The 22,947-nt window shown below is 38.8% G+C and overlaps 2 protein-coding genes across 5 annotated transcripts in view; one reads left to right on the forward strand and one right to left on the reverse strand.

The window, feature by feature from the left end:
- Positions 1–1,266: 1,266 nt before the first annotated feature.
- GPATCH11 (G-patch domain containing 11) lies at positions 1,267–12,613 on the reverse strand. Of its 2 annotated transcripts, none has more exons than XM_080685630.1 (9): positions 12,426–12,613; positions 10,769–10,840; positions 9,999–10,225; positions 8,945–8,986; positions 8,044–8,164; positions 7,618–7,708; positions 5,167–5,283; positions 4,205–4,286; positions 1,267–3,519 (listed from the first exon to the last, which is right to left on the reverse strand). In XM_080685630.1, exons 2-9 carry the CDS (start codon positions 10,825–10,827, stop codon positions 3,464–3,466), a joined length of 795 nt encoding a protein of 264 aa, XP_080541756.1. In that variant the 5' UTR covers positions 10,828–10,840; positions 12,426–12,613; the 3' UTR covers positions 1,267–3,463. The 2 variants fall into 2 exon arrangements, with proteins under 2 accessions (XP_080541756.1, XP_080541757.1); XM_080685631.1 differs by having other exon boundaries at positions 1,775–3,519; positions 12,483–12,613.
- A 26-nt stretch (positions 12,614–12,639) lies between these two features.
- Positions 12,640–22,947, forward strand: part of HEATR5B (HEAT repeat containing 5B) — a 76,543-nt gene continuing 66,235 nt past the window's right edge. For 2 of the 3 annotated variants that reach the window (XR_013961348.1, XM_080682930.1), the window contains exons 1-4: positions 12,640–12,726; positions 13,499–13,646; positions 17,938–18,149; positions 21,071–21,179. Coding sequence is in view for 2 of the 3 variants with exons in the window: in XM_080682930.1 (XP_080539056.1) it covers positions 13,521–13,646; positions 17,938–18,149; positions 21,071–21,179 (447 nt within the window). In the remaining variant the exon portion in view is untranslated. The remainder of the gene's footprint in view (positions 12,727–13,498; positions 13,647–17,937; positions 18,150–21,070; positions 21,180–22,947) is intronic. The other variant, XM_080682931.1, reaches the window with a different exon arrangement.

Genomic DNA, 22,947 nt, shown 5'->3' on the forward strand with positions numbered 1-22,947 from the left:
TTCCCCCAAGAATACTGCAGAGGTGATATTGTATCCTTTCCGGTTACAATGTCTGGTTGTTCCACTTCGGGTGATTTTCAGATTGATCGGTGGCTCGTGGTGCTGTCATCCATCACAAGGCTTCCTTTCAATCTTTCACCTAATGGTTTTAGCAACCACTGATGAATGTTGTCTGGATCCATTAATTCATTAGGGGTTACAAAATAGTGATTTTTGGATTCTATCAAACCTCTCGCATTTATCATCTATGATTCTTCTATAAAGAACTTTCTCTAAGGCTGAATGGGAAAGATGGGATATTTAACATTATTTTGTCAGCCTCCAAAGAAATCCCATGCCCATTAGCAGTCATTCCTCATTTCCCCCCAGAATAATTCTAGGCAATCACTGATCTACTAGTATCTTCTATCTCCATGGATTTCCCCATTCTGGACATTTCATTTAAATGGAATCATACAATATGTGGTCTTATTCACTTCGTGTAATGTTTTTAAGGTTTATTCAGGTTGTAGCATGGATCCGTTCTTTTTATTGGATTCTTCATTTTATTTACTCGTTAATTGATGGACATTTGGGTTGTTTCCATTTTCCTGCTAGTATGAAGAAGGCTACTATGAATGTTCATGTTCAGGTTTTATGTGGACATGTTCTCTTGGCATGTACCTAAGAGTGGAACTGCTGGGTCATATTGTAACTCCTTCCTCATTATTTTGCATATCAAAGTTATGTTCAGAACCCAAATTCAGTGCTACTTCCATAGTGTTCTACCATCTCCCTCTCAGAATGAAACTTCTCCCTAGTACTCCCATTGTGTAGTACCTCTGTATTGTGCTTACCAGTTGGCCTCAAAGCTCAGCTGTCCCCACATGGCTGTTCAGCCCATACTGTGAATTGCTGGAAAGCAAGGACAGGCACTCTGCTTTCTGTATAGCCAAGACATCGAGTACACTGCCCTGCACACAGCAGGAACTCTATTATGTGCTTGTGAATGGGTGAAGAGTGTTAATTTTATATGATCGAACTTACAAAATATATCTAATACTAAATGTCCACTTTAAAATGTTAACTATTAAATGTTGGGCAAATAAAAAAAATGTTTGGCAAATAACACTTAAAGGTCTGTAAGGTAAATCAATTTGCTACACTGAAATCTACTTGTTTTGAATTTCAGAAACTCTAGTATGTGGGATTTGAAATTAGGAAAATGAAACATTTTAGAACTTGTAGATAGGACTTTGAAAATAAACAGCACAATATAAACAAAAGTAAATGACATTAAAATTTACTTGATGTTTCAAATTTCACACAGATGTTCTAAAGATAATTAAAAAATTATTTTCAATGTTTTGCTTCCCTTGGTCTTCATTATTGTCTAGTTATGAACTCATAAAAGGCCTATATGAATAAAAGGTTTTTACTCACGTTGAAAGCCTTCATTTGGAACCACTGATGGATAAGAATGGTGGGATGTCTCCCACTCTCCAAGGCAGGCCCTGGGTTTGGAAATGCAGATCACCCTCTGGTGGCAGTCATGGGGTCCACCAAGGTTATTCCCATTCTCAGCAGAATTGTTCATGAACATACTCAGAATATTCTAGGCCACTGGGCAGGTGGTGGGCTGTCCCCACAGTCACTAAGAGGAGTCAAGGAAGCCAGTTCCTGATTCCCATGTGAAACAATCACATGGCTTTGGGACTGACTGAAAGAATATAGGTACGTTGGCTGAAGTGACAGGAAAGGATTTGACTATAAATCTGAGGGAAGGATGTACTCCTTTTAGTTATTAACATAGTTTTATTATTTTTAAGTGAAACAAGTAAATATTCAACAGCATTATTTTTAAATGAAACAATATTCAACAGCATTATTAACTATATGAACTCCAATATATTTTTAACATTATTGTTGACAGTATTACAGATGTCCCCCATATTTTATATATGTACTTATATTCATAAAAATGATTCATGCTCTGTATGAAGAACTGAGGCCCAGAAGTTAACCAGATTAGTGGTTCTCAAGCTCTGCTGCATCTTAGAATCAAGGGCAGTGATGCCAAGGCCCCAGTGACCAATGACATCAGAATCTCTGGAAGTGGGACCCTCGTATTATTTTTTAAAGCTCCCCAAGTTCAACTTGAGGACAAGTGAACTGGGTCATGTTAGGTCGGAGGCTAAAACAACTTGTGCAATTGATTAGCTTGTGCCAGTGTAGCTTAGCATTTGCTATGTTGTCATGTATGCTGTTTCTAACAAAAGGGAGAAGAGGTTGACCTCTTGCTCTTCGCTACTGAAAGGTGAGAGGTAAAACTGTACAGGCGAGTTCACAATGCTATCCCAAGAGCAGCAGTGCCCTATATTTAACCTATAGCATTAGTTCTCACCCACAAGTGCTTATGAGACTCATTCTTAGAACTTTAAAATAAATACAAGACATCTAGGAACTATCCCAGATTAGCTAATCAAAATCACTTTAGAAAAAGTTCACTGTTTTGACGCCCAGCCCTGGATGGAGCTCTGTAGAGGTGTGCTACAGTAGGTTTTTAGCCGTATTCAGTTAAATTATAGGGAAGCAGATTTCAGCTTAAGACAGAAAAATAACTTTGAAATTGCTTAGACCTACCCAGCAATGGAATGGTCTGTTTTAAGGCAGTGAGCTCTGAGAAGTGTGGGAACAAGCTCTGTGAATCCTCATTCATTCCCTCTCAATAGAGGGGTGCCTTTTTGTTTGTTTGTTAATCCTCACCTGAGGATATTTTTACATTGATTTTTAGCAAGAGTGGAAGGGAGGAAACATCGATGTGAGAGAGAACCCTTGACGGGAATTGAAGCCAGGACCCTTCAGTGGGCGGGCTGACAGTCTTCATTGAGCCAAACCGGCCAGGGCAGGTGTGTCTTATCTGATGAGTGATTTTGGGAGACAGAACTTAGCATGTGAGGCCCAGTCCCTGGTGGATCTTCTCACCTAGAAAGCTAACTTTCTAGGTGAGAAATGCAAAGTTGGGCTGGGTCCCTGCAAGGCAGAGGCCTGTCGTTCTCTCCAATCAGGAAGATTTATTAGGGAGCCTGACTGGAGAACAGGTCAGCCTTGCTCTCTGTTTCAGCTTCACAGACAATAAAGCTGATATTGTGATATCTGACTTCCACATCTTATTTCTCAACTTGTTCCGAAGTGAAGAGGGGAATAACAAGAGTTACCTGTTGGTGTCCTTAAATTCCATAAGCATCACAATAGAGCCATAACTTGTAATGGCCCATCTGGTGTTCTGAAAAAGCATTCCATTATTTTATTGGAGTCCATGAACTTTGATATTCTAAAGTACAAAGTACTTCTATAGTCCAAAAAAAAAAAAAAAAACAAAAAAAAAAAACAAAAAATTTGGCATAAAAATTTTTGGGAATTCTAACTGCTTCACTGTCTAGGAAACAACAGCATTTTCCAAGTTTCTACTTTATTGAGAATCTTAGTCATGATCTGCAGAAGTTGGTCCTGGGCAATTTGAAGACAGGTCTTCTTTATCTATAATTTACATGAAGAAAATAAAAGACTTGTAAACTATTCTAGAAAATTATTTCAACATAACATGCATTTTGTAGCTTTGTTTGCTCCTGATTGTTAAACCAGGAAAAGATACTAGTAAAAACAACAATAACTAAAAATTCTTCACTCTCAAGTTCAAAGTCCTTAAATTCAAGTTAATAAAGCCAGCCTGGGCAAATGTATTCGAAGGGAAAGCACTTGGCTCTGTAATACATATGACAAGTTTTAAACCATTTCTTTCTAAAATTAAAAAAAAAGTGGATTTCAAGATGCTGATTTTTATGGTTCAGAGACAAATATTCTATTTATATAATAATGAGTTCTAAAAAGTTAATATATCTTTCAAGTATCTATAACTTTAGAAAGATTAAAAATAAAGCATAAAAAAAATTATCATCCTTAAGTGAATCAAATTTTTTCTTCTTAAATAAAAGACGGAAAAATTCCCTTCTGCACTTTGTTTCCGAAAAGTTAAAAACACCTTTAATAAGGCCTCAATTATTTCTATACTTACTACTTATTTAAGACATTGATTCTACATTACATTTTGGATAGAATAAGAAATTTCCATTATCTATGGGAAATATGATATTCATAAAAAAAAGTTGAAAATCAAAGAGCATTTGTATTCAATATTTTTTAAAAGTTTAAAGCATTTTCTTACCTTCATAGGCTGTTCCACACCAAATACAATACAGATGTTCTTCTCTTAAATAACTCGTCAATATCTGTAATTTGTCCAGTACCTAGATATAGGACACAAGCACATTAATGGTTCACATTGACCAGGATCTTGGTTTTCTGGTCTCTTGGATCATGCTGAACTAGCCCAAGGCCATAAATCTTCTGCTACACTCTCTAGCAGTTAGGAGAGGTGTGAAAGGCAGGATATTTTAGAATGTGTCCCAGTTTACCAGCTACCCTGATTATTTTCACAAGTTTTCCAGACAGAATAGAGACTCATTAGTAACATTCAGAAATAGAATTTGGCTGGCTCTATTAGGATGAGGATCATTTAAAGACCACTTCTACTTTCAAAGAATCTGCCTTCCCCAGTGGGATGAGGGAGAACACTGCTTCCCTGTGCCATTAAAGTTCTCATCAGTGGTCTCCCATTTAAGTGGAACATAGGTTTTTCAGATTTTGAATGTTTCCTACAAAAGTCTTATGTACATGTAACCATAGAAATGTGTAGTTATTTCTTGAATAATCTCTTCTTCCTTTGAATTGAGTTTTGCTTTGTCTTGTTTGTGGGTGGGGAAGAAGAATCACTTCCACAAGTTTAACAGGAAACAAGGTAAAATGAAAATAATTTACATTTGCAGCTAATCCATCAACCACATTAGAGCAGAGATGAGAGGGTAAACTGAAGCTAAAGGGAAAAATTATAAAGTTTTGATCTGGGGTTAATAAACCTATAAGGCAGTAGTTCTCAACTACGGGTGATTTCCCCTCAGAGGACATTTCACAATGTCTGGAGATATTTTTGGTTGTCACAAGGGGGAAGTGCAACAGGCATCTTGCAATACACAGAACAGCACCCCAGAACAAACCACTACCCGGCTCAAAATGTCAATAGTGCCAATGCTGAGACACCCTGCTCAAGAAAATGGTCCCAAAACATACACTTAAATCTTCACTCTCATATTCATCTTCATCTTGTTCATTTTCTTCCTCTTCCTCTTCTTCAGTCTCCTCTTCAAGCTTCAGCCAGTACCAGGCCTCCCTGGGAACCTGTATATTCTGAAAATGTAGAATTGTTCCCAATTAAACATAGCTAAACATGAGACTATCACCAGTATGTTCATGTTAACATGAATTCATCCTTTTGATTAAATATTTACTGAGTGCTGCTTCAAGAGTAAAACACTGCACTGTAAACTCTGGGGATGCAAAACCCAATTAAAAAAAAAATATATATATATATATGCACACACATACATACACACACACACACATATATATATATTTAAATCCTCATCCCAGGACATGCTTATTGAATTTTAGAGGGAAGGGGTGAGAGAGAGAGACAGAGAGGAAAACATCAATGTGAGAGAGAATCATCAATTGGTAACCTTCCTGTACATGCCCTACTTGCCCCAAATGGAAATTGAACCTGAAACCTCAGTATGTACCCTGACCAGAAATCAAATCTGCCGCCTTTTGTGTATGAGACAAACCTCTAACCAACTGAGCTACCCAGCTAGGGCCCAATTAGAATATTGTATTGTCTCCAAGTTGCTGTCAGTCTAGTAGGGAAAATAAGCTATGGGCATAAATAGCTTAATGGATATAAAGTAATACATATAAGGACACATATGTAATACCTTAATCAATAAGGAAAAAAAATAATAAAATAATACATATAAGCTAGAAAATCTTAAGAATCAAGACATACATTCAAAATAAAGTGCTAGGGAAATATATAAAAATGAGATTGCTCCTAGCAATATATTTAAAGATAATTTTGAGACTTTAAAAACTATATTTTTAAAACTGATTTAGAGAGAGAGAGAGAGAGGGAGTTTTGTTGTTCCACTTATTTATGCACTCATAGGTTGATTCTTGTATGTGCCTTGACTGGGGGATCGAACCCATAACTTTGGTGTATAGGGACAACGCACTAAGCAACAGCTACTCGGCCAAGGCACAATTTTGAGACTTTAATTGAAGTAATTTTATTTTGAACCATCAAAATAAAAAAAAAAAGCAAAATAAAATCAAAGATAGAAATCATTCAAATCTGAAATAGGTAGTATTCTACCATGGTATTACTAGTTAGAGACACATGAGGTACAGAAGATGGACTGAAAATAGGCTTTTCTGGTTAGTCAGATATTCTGGTGAGTAGGATTTCCATACATAGTGGTTCTGAGTAACCAATATTAACATAAGCAGAGAACAACTAAATGTGAAAATGATATTTAACCCTTACTGGATAATTCAGACTACTCAGGTTCCTGCCGTGAAAAGTCAGTATTGTGAGTAGTACATGTTAAATGAAAACTTTAATCCAGTGAGTTTTAATGGGTGTGCCGCAAGAATCTTTAAAACATGCAATACTCAACTATTCAATCAGGAACACCGACCTCTTTTTCCTTAGATTGTCAAATGAAAAAATGACAGCCATCTGGTGTGCATGCCCTGTCTTGAACCATAAATACATAGGTCATATAATAGAGTTGCATCTTATTGGTCATGTCGCATAATAAGGTTGATTGGTTAATTCTTGGTACCAGAAATCCATATATACAAGTATAGGCACCTGATATTTTAAAAAGTCATTTAGGAACAAAATGAGTAGGTAATTACTATTATTATTTATTTGGTAAATCAATCAAAATTATATCTATTTTTTTAAAATATATTTTTATTGATTTTTTACAGAGAGGAAGGAAGAGGGATAGATAGTCAGAAACATCAATGAGAGAGAAACATCGATCAGCTGCCTCTTGCACACCTCCTACTGGGGATGTGCCCGCAACCAAGTTACATGCCCTTGACCGGAATCGAACCTGGGACCTTTCAGTCCGCAGGCTGACGCTCTATCCACTGAGCCAAACCGGTTTTGGCTATATCTATTTTCTTTTGTCAGATGAGTAAAACATATATATTTTGGTGTGTCACAGAATTTTATTTTATTTTATTTTTTTTTTTTTAAATATATTTTATTGATATTTTACAGAGAGGAAGGGAGAGGGATAGAGAGCTAGAAACATCGATGAGAGAGAAACATCGATCAGCTGCCTCCTGCACACCCCCCACTGGGGATGTGCCCGCAACCAAGGTACACGCCCTTGACCGGAATCGAACCCGGGACCCTTCAGTCCGCAGGCCGACGCTCTATCCACTGAGCCAAACCGGTTTCGGCGGTGTGTCACAGAATTTTAGTAATTAGTTTATTGGATGTGCCATTAGATGAAAAAGGTTGAAAATTGCTGCTTTGCTCCGTAGAAGACGAGGTATACCAGAACTGGAATGTTTGTTTGGTTTGTTGTTTTTAAATATAAACTCATGGCAAATCACATTGGTGCCAAAACACTTTGCTACCAAACTGAAAGCAGGTAAAAAGCTTGCCTTCTGAGTATCCAATTGTTGACAGGCTCGCTGGCTTCTTCTAAGATCTCCTTCCAGCTTCATTTCATCTTGCTTACTTTTAAGTCGCATTCTAGTTAAAGAAAAAAATAGCACATTACAGGTCTGTACTTGCTTTACATCCATTTTCTATGCCCAAGTACTAAAAAACTTCCTGGTCAGTGGGCTCAGTGGTTGAGTGCCAACCTATGAACCAGGAGGTCACAGTTCGATGCCCAGTCACACATGCCTAGATTGAGGGCTCTATCCCCAGGGTGAGGCGTGCAGGAGGCAGCTGATCAATGATTCTCTCTTATCATTAAAGTTTCTATCCCTCTATCCCTCTTCCCTTCCTCTCTGAAATCTATTAAAAACAAAAACACACTGAGACAAGATGAAACAAAAAACAGCTCAAATACAAAGTTTTACCGGAACTGTTCTGCAGCGTTTTCTTCAGCTTTGTTTTTCATGTGAATCTTTCTTCTGTAGCTTTCTAATTTTTCCTCTGCTTTCCGTTTTAATAAAGTCTCATGACCAATGCCACTTTTTCCTGTTCAAACAGACAACTCTGTGAGAAATACATTTAAATTTATATTTCAAAACGTAACAATTTATATATTTACAAATTAAATGCAGTTGTAACTTGAGTACAATCACTCAAAATCATTTGATAAGAATGAGAGAAAACAGAGATTTAAAAAAAAACCACCCTAAACACACAATTTGATTTTTTGCAAAGATCATTATTAATTTGATCTAATATGACAGTAATACTATATAATTTTTTAAAATTGGGAGAACAACTTGAACAGTTATACTTTCATATAAATATGATGAACAAATAAAACATATTTTTCAAATATAATTCATTCAAAATATTAAAAACATTCATTTATTTATTTTTAAATTTTATTTTGCAAATACAGTTTACATTCAATATTATTTTGTATTAGTTTTAGGTGTCTAGCATACTAGTTAGACAATCATATACTTTACAAAGTGATCTGATATTTAAGGAAAACTTTTAATGGATACATCTATCTCAGAATACTTTCGAACATTTCAATTGATAAAAATACCTTTGCATTTTTAATGGTTACAACAATTTCCCCCCAGACTTTTTATTATTTAAAATTTTATACTCACTAAAAATTATTTTTATTTTAAAAGGTTTAGAAATTGAATTAAGAAACATTTTACTGAGGGCTTCCTATGATAAAAACTGTAACAGTACCATCATAAAAAATACTTATTAAGCAAATATATGTGTTAGATATAAGCATAAGTTGTTATTACTGGTAAATATCCCTAAAAATAATTACATACATACCTGTTTTGACATTGAGAGGAATTGGTTCAACAATACCATCTCCTAAAAAAAAAAAAAAGAGAACAAAACACAAACTACTTTAGAAATTCTTCCTCAAACGATCGACAAGCAGAGTATGCAACTTTACATTGTTCCATAGAAATACCCTCCTGTTTCAATGATATTCAAACTGCAATCTGAACATCAATACTGTAAATCAATTACCTCGTTTTAAATACATAGTCCTCAATAAGACTGACCCACAGCCTCCTGAATCACTTAAAGGTAGTGTTTTAAGAAGTAAAAGACTTATATTAAACATCCAAGAGGGTGACAGTCTTTTTAGATAAGATCAAAGCAAGTACAAATAAAGGAGAGAAGAAAACAGCTTACAGAAGCTACTTTAAATATATGGCCTCTATATCTTTTTAAAAAAATATATTTTATTTATTTTTTACAGAGAGGAAGGGAAAGGGATAGTTAGAAACATCGATGAGAGAGAAACATCTGTCAGCTGCCTCCTGCACACCCACTACTGGGGATGTACCCGCAACCAAGGTACATGCCCTTCACCAGAATCGAACCTGGGACCCTTCAGTCTGCAGACCTACGCTCTATCCACTGAGCCAAACCGGTTAGGGCTGCCCTCTATATCTTAATAAACAGTCTCGCTTCCTAAAAAGAGAAGTGAGAATGGAGCCTCTCCGACTTCGGCAGCTGCTCTACAGGTACAGAGCAAACAGGGTAGAGTCCTGGCATAGTCCTCAATGTTGTTTCACTTTCCTTTGGCCCTTGTGAGCTGTTGTCTCCATTGTAAGCTTTGCCAATCCCCGTTGTTAGTGACTTCAAGGCTGAGCTGGGCTGATAAGCAGCTCTTGGTGGCCCATGGTCGTCTAAAGTGGATGTGGGAAGAGGAAAGTTCTCCATAATACTTGTTAGCACATAAGAGACTAAGAAGCTTAAGTTGTTTGGATATCTGTGTAGATAAATAAGATTAAACAGTCATCTCTGGTACCCATGGGTGAACCACAATTTGGTGGTTAGGAACACTTTTTTATTTCTGGATGTGACTTACCACTCTTGCCCAGGGCCTGACCACTTTTATATCCCATCTTCTGGAGCAAAGCAAACCCTTTGTTTTCACAGCCTAGTGCATTCTTCAACCCAATGTCACGTCTTTCTTGTTCTTCTTCTTTTAAACTCTTCTGCCTATTTTTCAAATTAGCTTCTTGTTGCTTTTCTTCTTTTCGACGGGCTTCTCGAACTTGCCTCAGCATTGGCAATCCTGGTCTGATATCTTCTCTGAAGAAAAAGGGAAAAGGCTGTTTTAGATGAGTACATGAAGTTGTCTCATGACTTTGATACTTACTCACCTGACACTACTTCATATTTCAGTGCTACCTCTCTGACCATCTTTGTTATCATAAATATTAGAATGTAATCAGTGACCTCTGAGAATGGCTATTTTAATAAAAATGATGATGGCTGTTGCCAGATTATGGGAAACTAAAGAAAGTATACAGTTTAAAAAGTAAGTTTGGATTAATTTTTCTAAGTGTGTGGCAACAATAATGAGCCAAGCTGAATAGTAGCTAGGAGAGACAATAAGATGAAATAAAGACAAGGAGCAAATTTCCTAGGAAGAAGGGAATAAAAAGAATCAAAGGCAGAGTGAAATGGGTAACACTCAGAGGCTCCTTGTAGCACTGTATGGATATGTAGATGGTGTTCCAATAAGCAATAAAACTAACTTTCCAACCTCACATCTGAAGTTAATGTCATTGCTTAAGAGTTTACATGAATGTCTTATACATAGCATTCCATGAGGTGTACACATTGACTTACTGGACATTAATGAAGGAATCAGACATATAGTCCTCTTCTTCCTCCATGTTCAACTTCATATAACAGGAGTATCTGCAAATCAAATAGGATAGGGTAACAGTTACTAATTTTTAAGAGTCTGATTCTGAGCTGGAGCCTGAGATTATGCATTTCTAACAGGTTCCCAGGCGATGTTCATGCTTTCCTTTGGGAACCCAGCCCTTTGGCCTCCATGTGGTTCTAGAGCAGTGGTTCTCAACCTTCCTAATGCCGCGACCCTTTAACACAGTTCCTCATGTTGTGGTGACCCCCAACCATAAAATTATTTTCGTTGCTACTTCATAACTGTAATTTTGCTACTGTTAATGAATCGTAATGTAAATATCTGTGTTTTCCGATGGTCTTAGGCTCTACAGCAGCGACCCACAGGTTGAGAACCGCTAGCAGGGTCGCCATAGAGCTGTGTGAGTGTCCCCACTACATGACGGCTGACTTCCTTCAGAGTCCATGCAGGAGGAACAGAGGCTTCCTGTGGACAACAAATTTGAAAGCTACGAGTGAGCTACCTTGGAAATGGATCCTCCAGTGCCAGTCCAGCCTTCAAATGACTCAGCCTGGGCCGGCATCTTCACTATAACTTCTTAAGAAAGTCCAAGCTAAGCTAAACCAGTAAGAAATTCCCGATCCACAGAAACTGTGATATAATATAGTTATTCAAGCTGATACACTTTGGGATAATTTGTTATATAGTAAAAGATAATGCAAACCATCACTCATATCAGAAGCTAGAACCCCACTGGCCACCTCAGGAGTCCTCTTTGTCCTCTAGTCACTCACACTCCTTCTAATCACCTCCTTTTCGTTATAGTTGCATCGTCCACGTGTGCATCCTTAAACATTACAGTTTAGTTTTGCCTATTTTTCTTTTTATTATAGTAAGTTTAAAATGTGGAAAATTATATTCAGCATTTGTGGTAATTCACTCACCAGATTCTTCATTTGTAATAATAGTATTCTTACACATAATGGTTTAACACTTACCCTGCATATCATACATTTTTTTAGCCCATTTAATCATCATTAAATCTCTACAAGCTAAGAATATAGTTAGTCCTGCTTACTAGTTGGAGAAATTAAGGCTCCGTACGGCTAAATGTCTTGTCAACACACAAAGAAACCAGGTCTCAGGGCTCTTGTTACTGCAAATGCGATTAGATTATTTTTAAGGGACCTGTTCAGCACTGAAGTGCTAGGCAGATCTGAATGGTTTACAGGTACTTTTTAAAGCTCCCCTTTTTATGGATACACTATACTTTAGCATCCTCCATTGCCATCAAGCATAAGAATACACTTCACAAGGCGATAATCCGACAGGATGAGGGTGGCTTGGACCGTAGTGACAGCAGTGGAAGTGGGTGTATTTTGAAGGTAGAGCTAACAAGATTTGCCAAGGGATTGGAAATGATGTCAAGGATTACCTCAAAAGTACGCCTCAGTCTCAACCAGTCCCTTCAGCGACCGCTGACCCCTACCCTCTCAGGTCCCTCCCGGCTGCAAGCGTCCCACAGACCCGACCAGCGACCACAGGGGTGGGAACGTGGGTGGTGGTGTGATGGGCTACAACCAGCACACAGATCACTGCCCTTTATCATTCCATCCGGGGCCTCCAGCTCCCTACCTGGCAATTCTACTCGCCCGGGGCCAGCTCACGACATCGTAGGCAGCGCACACTCACCAACCCGCGGAGGACTTCGGGGTCTCTGCGCACACCTGAGTTTCCGTGTGCAGAACCTGTGGGAAACCTGCGGCGGGCGGGGCCAGGAGGGCGCGGGTAGTGCGCTTGCGCAAGGCCAACCTTCTGCGCACGCGCTTTCCCCTCGCTTCCTGCTGGTAGGACCGCGGGAGGCGGGGCATCCGGGTCCCTCGGCAGGCGCCTCTAACCCCGGAGCCTAGCTGACCGGCCCCGGCTAGACTAGGAGGTGAGGCCGCCCGTCCGCCGCCAAAGCAAACACATTGACGCGCATACACGCCCCTGGCCCCGTGCATTTTCAGAGGGGTGGGAAGGCAGTTCGAGGTCTTCATGTCCGCGCCGCCTGGGGTTGACAGCCCGAGTGACGCCCTCGGCCTGCGGCGGCCTCTGCCTTGTCCCCAGCCCGGCGCTGCGCTAAGGGCCTCGGAGGCGCCGCGGGAACCAGCCCCGCTGAGCGCGCTGCCTCTGCTCGGGGATGTCACTGAAGCTTCAGCCTCGGGGACCTGGCCTCCCACCCCGTTCCTGCAGGAAGACACTGGGAGACTTCCAGTGTGGGACCTTCTTGCTGGGGCGATTTGATATGCTCCTGGGCCAGGTGCAGCCGGGGAGCGGTGAGGGTGCGGTGCAGCCAGCCGTGGACAAGAAAAACCTAGGCTGTCAGGCCTGGCAGGTGTTTGATCGTGGTTCTTTTCCGTTTTCCAGTTTATGGAATGGGTTAATGACCTGTGCTTTTTTGTAGGCTTTTTTTTTTTTCTGGAAAAATGCCTCATTTGCAACTATTTCAGTTATTTTACCCAATTTCCCCCCCCTCCCCCCTCACTAATCATTACTTTTTTTTTGTACCCTTGTCCTTTAAAATTTAGTTCTCAGGTTTTGCCTCAAAGAAGTTATGTAAGTTTCTTTCAAAAGAAATGAGATGGAAAGCCAGACTTTTCATTTCTTAGTGGTTACAATCACGAAGCTGGACTTTTAACAAGTATTTTTTAATTTGTTACTTTAAGGTGTGAATTTAAAACTTCAGTAATGGAGTTAGCCCACAGTTTATTGCTAAATGAGGAAGCGTTGGCTCAAATCACGGAAGCAAAGAGGCCAGTTTTTATCTTTGAATGGTTGCGATTTCTTGATAAAGTCTTGGTTGCTGCCAACAAGGTATGATATTGCTTTTTTTTCCAGTTGGGTTAACATAATCAAGAATATTATGTGTTCATGATTTGTGAGAAGACATTTTTTAGAAGGTTGTAGGTCTCATGGAACTTGAGAAAATTACACTGTCATAGGGATTTATTGTGTGTACCTTTTCTATTCTGTGGCAAACCCCAAACCTCCTTTAAACCCACCTTGTTGCCCATTTCATGTCTCCACCTGACAGCTGAATGTGACTGGAGAAGAACATGACTATATGACTGGTGTCACTTCAACGTCATTGTCTCTAACTTCAGGTGGTCCCTCTGTGCTGTCTAGCAATCCCAGTATCTTCATTTATATCTCTGAGGAGTTAATCATAGACTTTCCCGCTGTTTCCTTCGTCCTGCATAGTCTGTTTCATTATCTGTGTGTTGCTTTTCTGTCTTGAAAATTAGACACTTTGCTTGAAATCTGATGATCTTTGGATGTCTGCTCAAATTTGAGAGTGAGCAGTGAAAAGTTTTCTGGGCAGGGTAAAGTTTGTTCATTGTATTTCACCTGTTGACTAGTCCAGTTCTATGAGAAACCCTTGATGTTAGTATCATAGGTTTCTCTTGGCTAGTCATTCCCCAGAAGAGACTTTTCTACTCGCGTGTTGTAGGGTGTATGACTACTTGCCTGGGTTGTAGGAATTGAGGGAGAAGGCCGGGGACTTCAACATTCATTATGTAAACTTTCACTTAGCCACCCTGTTGTCAGTGCCATTTTCTCAGCCCACAGCTGTGCCGGGGCTTCCTAAGTCCAGAACAGAGGAGAAAGATATGGGAGTCGTAGGTTCTCAGTCATTCCCTCCATTTCTAGACAGTACTTCACTTTTCCATAAACTCCTAGAGCCTTAAAACAACACCAGTAAACAGCGTGAGCTTTTAGGGGATTTCTTGTTGTAAGTTGATCTCTTCTCAGCTCTCCCTATTGGGGATACCTGGCTTCCACCTTTTGCATTGATTCATTTCCTGTTTTCTTTACCCTTGTGGATTTGTGGTTTTGGGGGGTTGCCCTTTAGTAAGGTTTTTTTAACAGAGATTTCTATTTTCTCTTAAACCCCCTCCAAGCTGAGTATGTGTTGCCTCTACTCCACTGAAACAGTTCTTGTCCAGTCATTAGTGATCTCAAATTGCCCAAACCAATGGATCAGTATTCTGTATTAATTAACATAGCTGAACTTCTACCTGAAACACTTAAGTATTTTTTTAGTTTGTTCTGAAATCGAAAAATACAAAAGAGTATATACGAAGTTATCTAATGAAGCATAATAATACGGACATCTGTAAACCTCCATTCAAATTAAACAATAGATTGTTGTCGTTAGTGTGGATGCACGCTGCATGAAGTCCTCCTATTCGTAGTCGCCAAGACACCATTTGCTTTTTGTTCTCTTCTTCACTAGTTACTCCTCATTTCCTTCTGTTGGTTCTTTCTCAATTATGGGTAGCCTTCTTCTGTTTTAAAAAATCTGTCTGCACTTATTCTTACAGTGATACCATCTATTCTCGGATTTTTACTACCATCTCCAGTGGCTCTCAACCTTTCTAATGCCGCGACCCTTTAATGCAGTTCCTCATGTTGTGGTGACCCCCAACCATAAAATTATTTTCGTTGCTACTTCATAACTGTAATTTTGCTACTGTTAATGAATCGTAATGTAAATATCTGTGTTTTCCGATGGTCTTAGGCTCTACAGCAGCGGTTCTCAACCTGTGGGTCGCAGTATAGGGACTCATGCTGTGAAAGTTAAATTCCCACAGGTTGAGAACCGTTAGCAGGGTCGCCTAAGACCATCGGAAAACATATTTACATTACGATTCATAACAGTAGCAAAATTACAGTTATGAAGTAGCAACGAAAATAATTTTATGGTTGGGGGTCACCACAACATGAGGAACTGTATTAAAGGGTCTCGGCATTAGGAAGGTTGAGAACCACTGATCTATACAGTAATGACTCCCAGATAGCCAATGAGACACTCTACCTCTTTCTCTTGGCTATCAAGAGAACAGCATCTCAAAGTTAACATATTTAAAAGCAAATTCTTGATTCTCCCCTTCCAAACCTGTCCTTTCTCCAGTGCTCTTCATCTCAGGAAATGAATATTTCATCCTTCCAATTGGTTAGGTCATAAACCTTAGAGGCATTTTTTTTTTTTTTTTTACTTTTCTCTTTTTTTCCAAATTTCACATCATAATCATCAGCAACTCCAAGTGGATCTATCCACTAAATATATCCAGAATTAAATTGCTTTTCATCTTCTAATTGTTATCAGCCCCATCTCTCATCTGGATTATTGCAAAAAGCTTCCCTAAGTGCTCACTGCTTCCAACATGTACCTTGTATTCTTAGCTCAGCGGTCAGAATGAGCCTGTGAAAACATTTAGATCATGTCCCTTCTCTGCTTCATGCTCTCAGAATAAAACACAAAGTTCTTACAGTGATGTGTAAGGCACGACACAGTATGGTCCCTTCTAACCTGCTTTCCTCTCCTACTACTTCCCGTCTCTTACTCTGCTCCAGCCATACTGGCCTTCCCACTGTCCTCAGGCATGCTAAGCATACACCCTCCTGCAGGCCTTTACACAGGTTCCTCTGCCTGGAATGTTCCTCTCCCCGATATCTGCATATCTTACACCTTACTTCTTTTCAGGGAGGCCTTTCCTCACTAATCTAGTAAAGCAGTAATAACTCACACTATTCAGTTGTTTATTTGGTAAATTCTGGGTCTCCCCTGTAGAATGTAAATTCTTGAGTTCACTGTTGCCTAGAATATTCATGCCTTAAAATAGTGCATGGCATATAATAAGTTCACAAGACACATTTCTTGAATGAATGGATGGATTTTTAGTATTGAGTATGGGTAGATCTGAATATTTTTTCTGTTGCTTAAGGCTCCTTCAAAGTTTCTTTTGATTTCCTTCACTGACCTATAACTTTTTGGACTACTGAGTTTGCTTTTAAAAAGGAGCTTATCTGGGTTCTAAAGACATCAGTTGTCCATATGCCCAATATTATACATCCTGGGACTATTGGGTTATTTCTTAGTAAGTTGGCATGGAAACTTTTGGAGGGGAACAAAGGAAACTATTTAATCTAGTAAAGAATGATTAATTTCCTACTGAATGCCTTATCTTTTAAAATTATTTTATTATTTTTTATTAAGGTATTATATGTGTACATATCTTACCATTGTCCCCCCCCCCACACTCCCAAACATGCCCTCACCCCCCAATGTTTTGCATCCGTTGGTTATTCTTATATGCAGGCATATAAGTCCTTCGGTTGATCTCTTATTTCCCCCACCTCTCCCTAACCTTTCCGCTGTAATTTGACAGTCTGTTTGATGCTTTACTGCCTCTGTATCTTTTTGTTCATCAGTTTATAATGTTTTTTATTATCCACAAATGAGTGAGATCATGTGGTATTTTTCTTTCATTGACTGGCTTATTTCACTTAGCATAATGTTCTCCAATTCCATCCAGGTTGCTACAAATGGTAAGAATTCCTTCTTTTTATGGCAGCATAGTATTCCATTGTATAGATGTACCATAGTTTTCTGATCCAGTCATCTGCTGACGGGCACCTAGGCTGTTTCCAAATCTTAGCTATTGTAAATTATGCTGCTATGAACATAGGGGTGCATATATCCTTTCTGATTGGTGTTTCTAGTTTCTTGGGATATATTCCCAGGAGTGGGATTACTGGGTCAAATGGGAGTTCCATTTTTAATTTTTTGAGGAAACTCCATACTGTTCTCCACAGTGACTGCACCAATCTGCATTCCCACCAGCAGTGCACGAGGGTTCCTTTTTCTCCGCATCCTCGCCAACACTTGTCGTTTGTTGATTTGTTGATGATAGCCATTCTGACAGGTGTGAGATGGTATCGCATTGTCGTTTTGATTTGCATCTCTCAGATAATTAGTGACTTTGAGCATGTTTTCATGTGTCTCTTGGCCTTCCTTCTGTCTTCTTTCGAAAAGATTCTATTTAGGTCCGTTGCCCATTTTTTTATTGGATCATTTATCTTCCTTTTATTAAGTTGTATAAGCTGCCTGTAGATGTTGGAGACTAAACCCTTATCAGTGATAACATTTGCAAATATTGAACGCCTTATCTTGAAAATTCTCATTTATTGTTTTATGCCTAATGTAATATATTTTTTAATTATTAGAATGCCCTGTTAAGTTTTTTTTTTATTTTTACTCAAAGGCAACAAAAGTACATATTAAAAAAACTGTTGATGTTCTTTATTTTTTTAATAACAGACTGATGTTAAGGAAAAACAGAAAAAACTTGTTGAACAATTAACCGGATTAATAAGTAGTTCACCTGGACCACCTACACGAAAATTGTTAGCTAAAAATCTCGCAGCCCTCTATAGCATTGGGGACACTTTCACTGTTTTTCAAACACTTGAAAAATGTAATGACATTATCAGAAGTAAAGATGACACTGCAGCCTATTTACCAACAAAATTGTAAGTATTTACTTTGAGATCGACCCTTGCATGATTTTAGGTGTTTTTTTTTTCAGAGTAACTTGTCTTAATAAGGGGCTGCTGATTATAAAGACCTCCAAATAGATGGAGTCTGGGGCATGCTGCTGATAATAAAAGCTCCTTCAGTAGGTCTGGGGAAGGGGTTCTATTTCAACATTTTCCCATTGCCACTGGGACTTTCAGCAAACTATAGAGGATTCATATAATGTCAGCAGTTTGCACAGGGGTCTTTTGGTAAGTTTGGATGGAGATAATATTCTTGGCTGGGATGGAAGGAAACATAAAGAATTTCTAGGTGATGGGATTGAGGCAGGAATCGGCAAACTGTAGCCCACAGGCCAAATCCAGCCTGATGCCTGTTTTGTTGGGATGCAGACATGTCTATACATTAAGAAGTAGCTTCTTTGATGCTGTAATGACAGAGTTGAGTCCCTGTGACAGAGACCATTTTGCTTGCAAGCTTTCTGACCCCTAGATTAAGAATTTAATCCCAACTCCTAGCCCATACTGTGATTTGGATCAAGGGCAGGTATTTTTGGAGCAGGTCTTGAAGATAATGAGTATAGGGACCCATGCTGTGAAAGTTAAATTAGAAGCATAGCGGTTAAGGTACCATGAGGAGTGCTGTGGGAGGGAAAATTACACCTAAATAAGCTTAGCTGTGGTGTGCAGGAGAGCTTGTCAAAGAAGGCTTCTCGAAGAAGCATCAGCTAAAGAGCAATCATCAAGGAAGGAACATGGAAATTAGTCAAGTAAGACGTTAAAATGGGAAGAAGAAAAGATGGATGTGATAAGCCAGGGATAGGCAAACTTTATGAAAAGGGCCAGATAATAAATATTTTTGGCTCTGTGGACAACTACTCACATCTGCCACAGACAGTATATAAATAAATTAGTATGGCTGTGTTCTTATAAAACTATTAGAGGCCTGGTGCACAAAATTCTTGCACTGTGGGGGGTGTCCATCAGCCCGGCCTGCGCCCTCTCACAGTCAGGCACCCCTTGGGGGATGTCCGGGACCCCTTGCTCCTTACTGCCCGACTGCTCTTTAGCGCTGCTGCAGAGGCAGGAGAGGCTCCCCCCACCGCCACTGCACTTGCCAGCTGTGAGCCCGGCTTCTGGCTGAGCAGAGCTCCCCCTGTGGGAGCACACTGACCACCAGGGGGCAGCTCCTGCGTTGAGCGTCTGCCCCCTGGTGGTCAGTGCGCATCATAGTGACCAGTTGTTCCACAGTTGGGTCAATTTGCATATTACGGCTTTAATATATAGGACTATTTAAAAAGCAGGTGGCAAGCTGGATGATGGATAAGATTTGGCCTGTAGTTTGCCAACCTGTTTTCTAGGCAAAGGAAACTTCTAATTGGAAACAGAAATGGCTTATTTATACCCTATTTACAGTGCTTTTTCAGAAAGATACAAACTAATAGAGGAAACAAGTTGTGAGGGGAAGATGATGAGTTTAATTCTGAGCATGCTGATTTTGAAGTATAAGTGGGACTAGCCAATTGACAGTGTGTAAATCCTGGTCTGGATTTTAGAGATCTGAGTTGAGAATGTAGTTTTGGTGAGTAGAGAATGGAGTTTTAGGAGTAGGCTGAACCCTTTGGTAGGGATAAAGTTACCTAGGAAGAGTGAGGAGAGAAGGTGCCAAGGATACAACTCTAGAACACCAGCATTCAGGATGCCAGAGCCAGTATAATGGCTTACAGAGGAAATTAATCTGAACACTGATTCTTTGGTCTGCTTTCAACTGTGTAGATAAGTTGTGATTAAATTTTGTGTTCGGGATAGGTACAGATCTCAAGAGCTTTAGAAGAGATTAGGGAGCGTTAGTGTTTTCCACTTTATTTTGGAGTTTGAAGCCATGTTAATGATTTTGAAGATTTAGTTCTCTGCCACACATGTTTTTATAGTTCTGCTTAAGTAGAATTTATTACATATTACATGTTATTTATGTGTAATTCCAGTGGATTCATGGTTTCTATTTAGGAATTTCCTAATATATTCTGGTACGTGACCTCAGTCATCTTTAACGTTGTTATCAGCCTGGAGAGTATTGAAAAAAGCATGGAATTTGGAGTCAAAGAGGTGAAGGTCGATTCCCTGATTTTACTATTTACTACACATATGATAGTGAGCTAAATTTATGTACTCTTTCTCAGCCTCAGAGTAATTTGCTCAGGACACAGAGCTATTAGGTGGCAGGTTCTAGGACTTAGGCACACATCTGCCAGACTCCCACATATATGCTCTTCATCTCTGTGCCCTACTCCGGTCTCTAAGCTAAACTCAGTTACTCACTTATTTACTGTTTATATGAGTGATGGTTGGCTGGTTTCCTCCCTCCTAAAGAGAAAGGCTGCTGTTACATTTCTGTAGCCAAATGTTCCATTACAGCCATTTAGATTAAATTTTGTAAGTAATTGTTTACTGTTATTTGTAATAGAGGTTTCCTGTTTCCAGAGTTTACATTTCCTTTGGAAGGATAAGATATAACCGAATAAAATGGTCAAGTCACAACACAGTTAACAATATAATTTTGTCAAAATGAGTGGTTGACAGTATTATATATGAGAGAAGAGAGGGATCTTTGTAGATTGATGTAATTTGAAAAGTCTTCATGAAAAGAAAGTTTGAGTTTCTTTCCAAAGGATGGGTATGATTTGTTACGTAAATATGTATTTATTCTCTTGTTTTCCTAATAAGAATGGAAGTTGATAAACCATAGTATTTCTTGTAATTATAAAGAATAAATAAGGTGTTTTTTAAAGTTGAAAATTAAGGATTTGTAGTCAAAAGTGCCCTGCCCAAATATAAATTGTTTTCTGAAAATGAGAAAAGTTTGATAAAATTAAGTTATTAACCTGAACAATGACTAATGAAAATACCACTTCTCATAGGGCTGCAGTGACTTGTGTTGGAGCATTTTATGAAAAAATGGGGAGAATGCTAGGTAGTGCATTTCCAGAAACAGTAAATAATCTTTTGAAATCTCTGAAAAGTGCAGAGGTAAGTTTTACAACAAATATTATTTAAATGTTGTTTTTTTTAAATATATTTTATTGATTTTTTACAGAGAGGAAAGGAGAGGGATAGAGAGTCAGAAACATCAATGAGAGAGAAACATTGATCAGCTGCCTCCTGCACACCTCCTACTGGGGATGTGCCCGCAACTAAGGTACATGCCCTTGACTGGAATCGAACCTGGGACCTTTCAGTCCGCAGGCCGACGCTCTAACCACTGAGCAAAACCAGCCAGGGCTATTTAAATGTTTTGCTAGTGGCAGGAGTTAATGTCATTTAAAAATATATGTTTTCCTTTTTTCTGTCACTGTGGTATTCATACTGTTTAGCAAGAAGGTAATTTAAAATTATGACTTGCAAAAAAATTACTTGCTCTTTTTTAATGTACAGTACTTCATGTTTCAGGGAGAAGGGAAAGAATGCTTTTCTTTGACAAAGAATAGGTTTACAGTATCATTTTTTACTTCGCCTTATGGATATTTTTGCATCACCACTTTATTTTTTGTACCATTACAGAAAGTTCTAAATGGAGCAGATGGTGCAGTAATAAATTAGCACAGACTGGGTAGTTTAAAACAACAGAAATGTGTTGTGTCACAGTTCTGGAGGCTAGAAGCCTGACATCAAGGTGTTAGCACAACCATGTTTCCTCTGAAGCCTCCTGGCAAGAAGCCTTCCTTGCCTTCTAGCTTCTAGGAGGTTACTGGCAACCCTTGGCATTCCTTGGTATTCCTTGCTTTGTAGATGCCTCTCTCCCAAACTTTGACTCCTTGTCACATGGTATTCGCCCTATTCATCTGTGTTCTGTGTCTAAAGTCTTCTCTTGTAAGGGAACCAGTGATGGGATTAGGGCCCACCTCCCAGTCCAGTATGACCTCTTTACTTGATTTCACCTGCAAAGACCTTATTTCCAAATAAAGTCATGTCAACAGGTAATAGCACTTAGGATGTGAACTAATCTTTTGGGTAGGAGGACACTGTTCTATCCACAGCAGCTATTGTCAAGTAAAAATAGTTCTGTTTTGTCATGTCAATTTGATATTGCTTTTGAAAATTCCTTGTCAACTTGAAGTTAACTAAAAATAGCCTAGACCCTGGACTCTCATAGTCTAATTCCCTTATCTAGGAAAGCTAAAGATTTAGACAGTGTCTTCTGGGAACTCTTTGTCTATTTATTAAATAAGAATTGAAGACATATTGTCAGGTACTGGGCATATAAAGATGAATATGACAAACATAAAAAAGCTTATAGTCTGGTGAGTGATATCTGTATTTGAATAAGTATACTATTAGATACATGAATCAAGCACTATAAGTGTATGAAAACAAGGGTTTGAATTCATCACAAGAAAATGAGAGTTTAGCATAACTGTGACAAGTTTTTAAAATGTGTTGGATGTCTTCTTTCTCTTAGATGGCTTATATTACTTTTTAACTACTTTTTACTTAACCTTTCACATTCTGAAAGTGTGGGTTCTTAAGACACGATACTAAAGCTTTTGAGTTTGTCTTCATAGTCTCATTATATTGCACTTCAACAGGTCATGGAAACATGGGACTGTGTTTACCTGCTGTAACCTAATTTCTCAGAAACAATTTAATTGAAGTTAGTAATTTAATTGAAGTTTGTAATTATTTTTACCTTTCAGGTACTTTCTAGAATACTTAATTTTATTTTTTATTACTTACTATTTACAATTTAGAGGTAAGGCCATTAGGGCCACAGAATTTTTGTGTTTTGGTATGTTCTTGT

This window comes from Plecotus auritus, assembly GCF_963455305.1.
Source record: "Plecotus auritus genome assembly, chromosome: 8".
NCBI classification, from domain to species: Eukaryota; Metazoa; Chordata; class Mammalia; order Chiroptera; family Vespertilionidae; genus Plecotus; species Plecotus auritus.

Bases quoted from the DNA above. Each gene is read 5' to 3' on its own strand.
- GPATCH11 (XM_080685630.1), bottom strand. From the start codon at position 10,827: ATGAAGTTGAACATGGAGGAAGAAGAGGACTATATGTCTGATTCCTTC. The intron at 8,165-8,944 runs GTATGTATGTAA...CTGTTTGAACAG, and splicing joins TCCTCTCAATGTCAAAACAG to GAAAAAGTGGCATTGGTCAT. The intron at 4,287-5,166 runs GTATGTTTTGGG...TCCTATATCTAG, and splicing joins ATGAGAGTGAAGATTTAAGT to GTACTGGACAAATTACAGAT.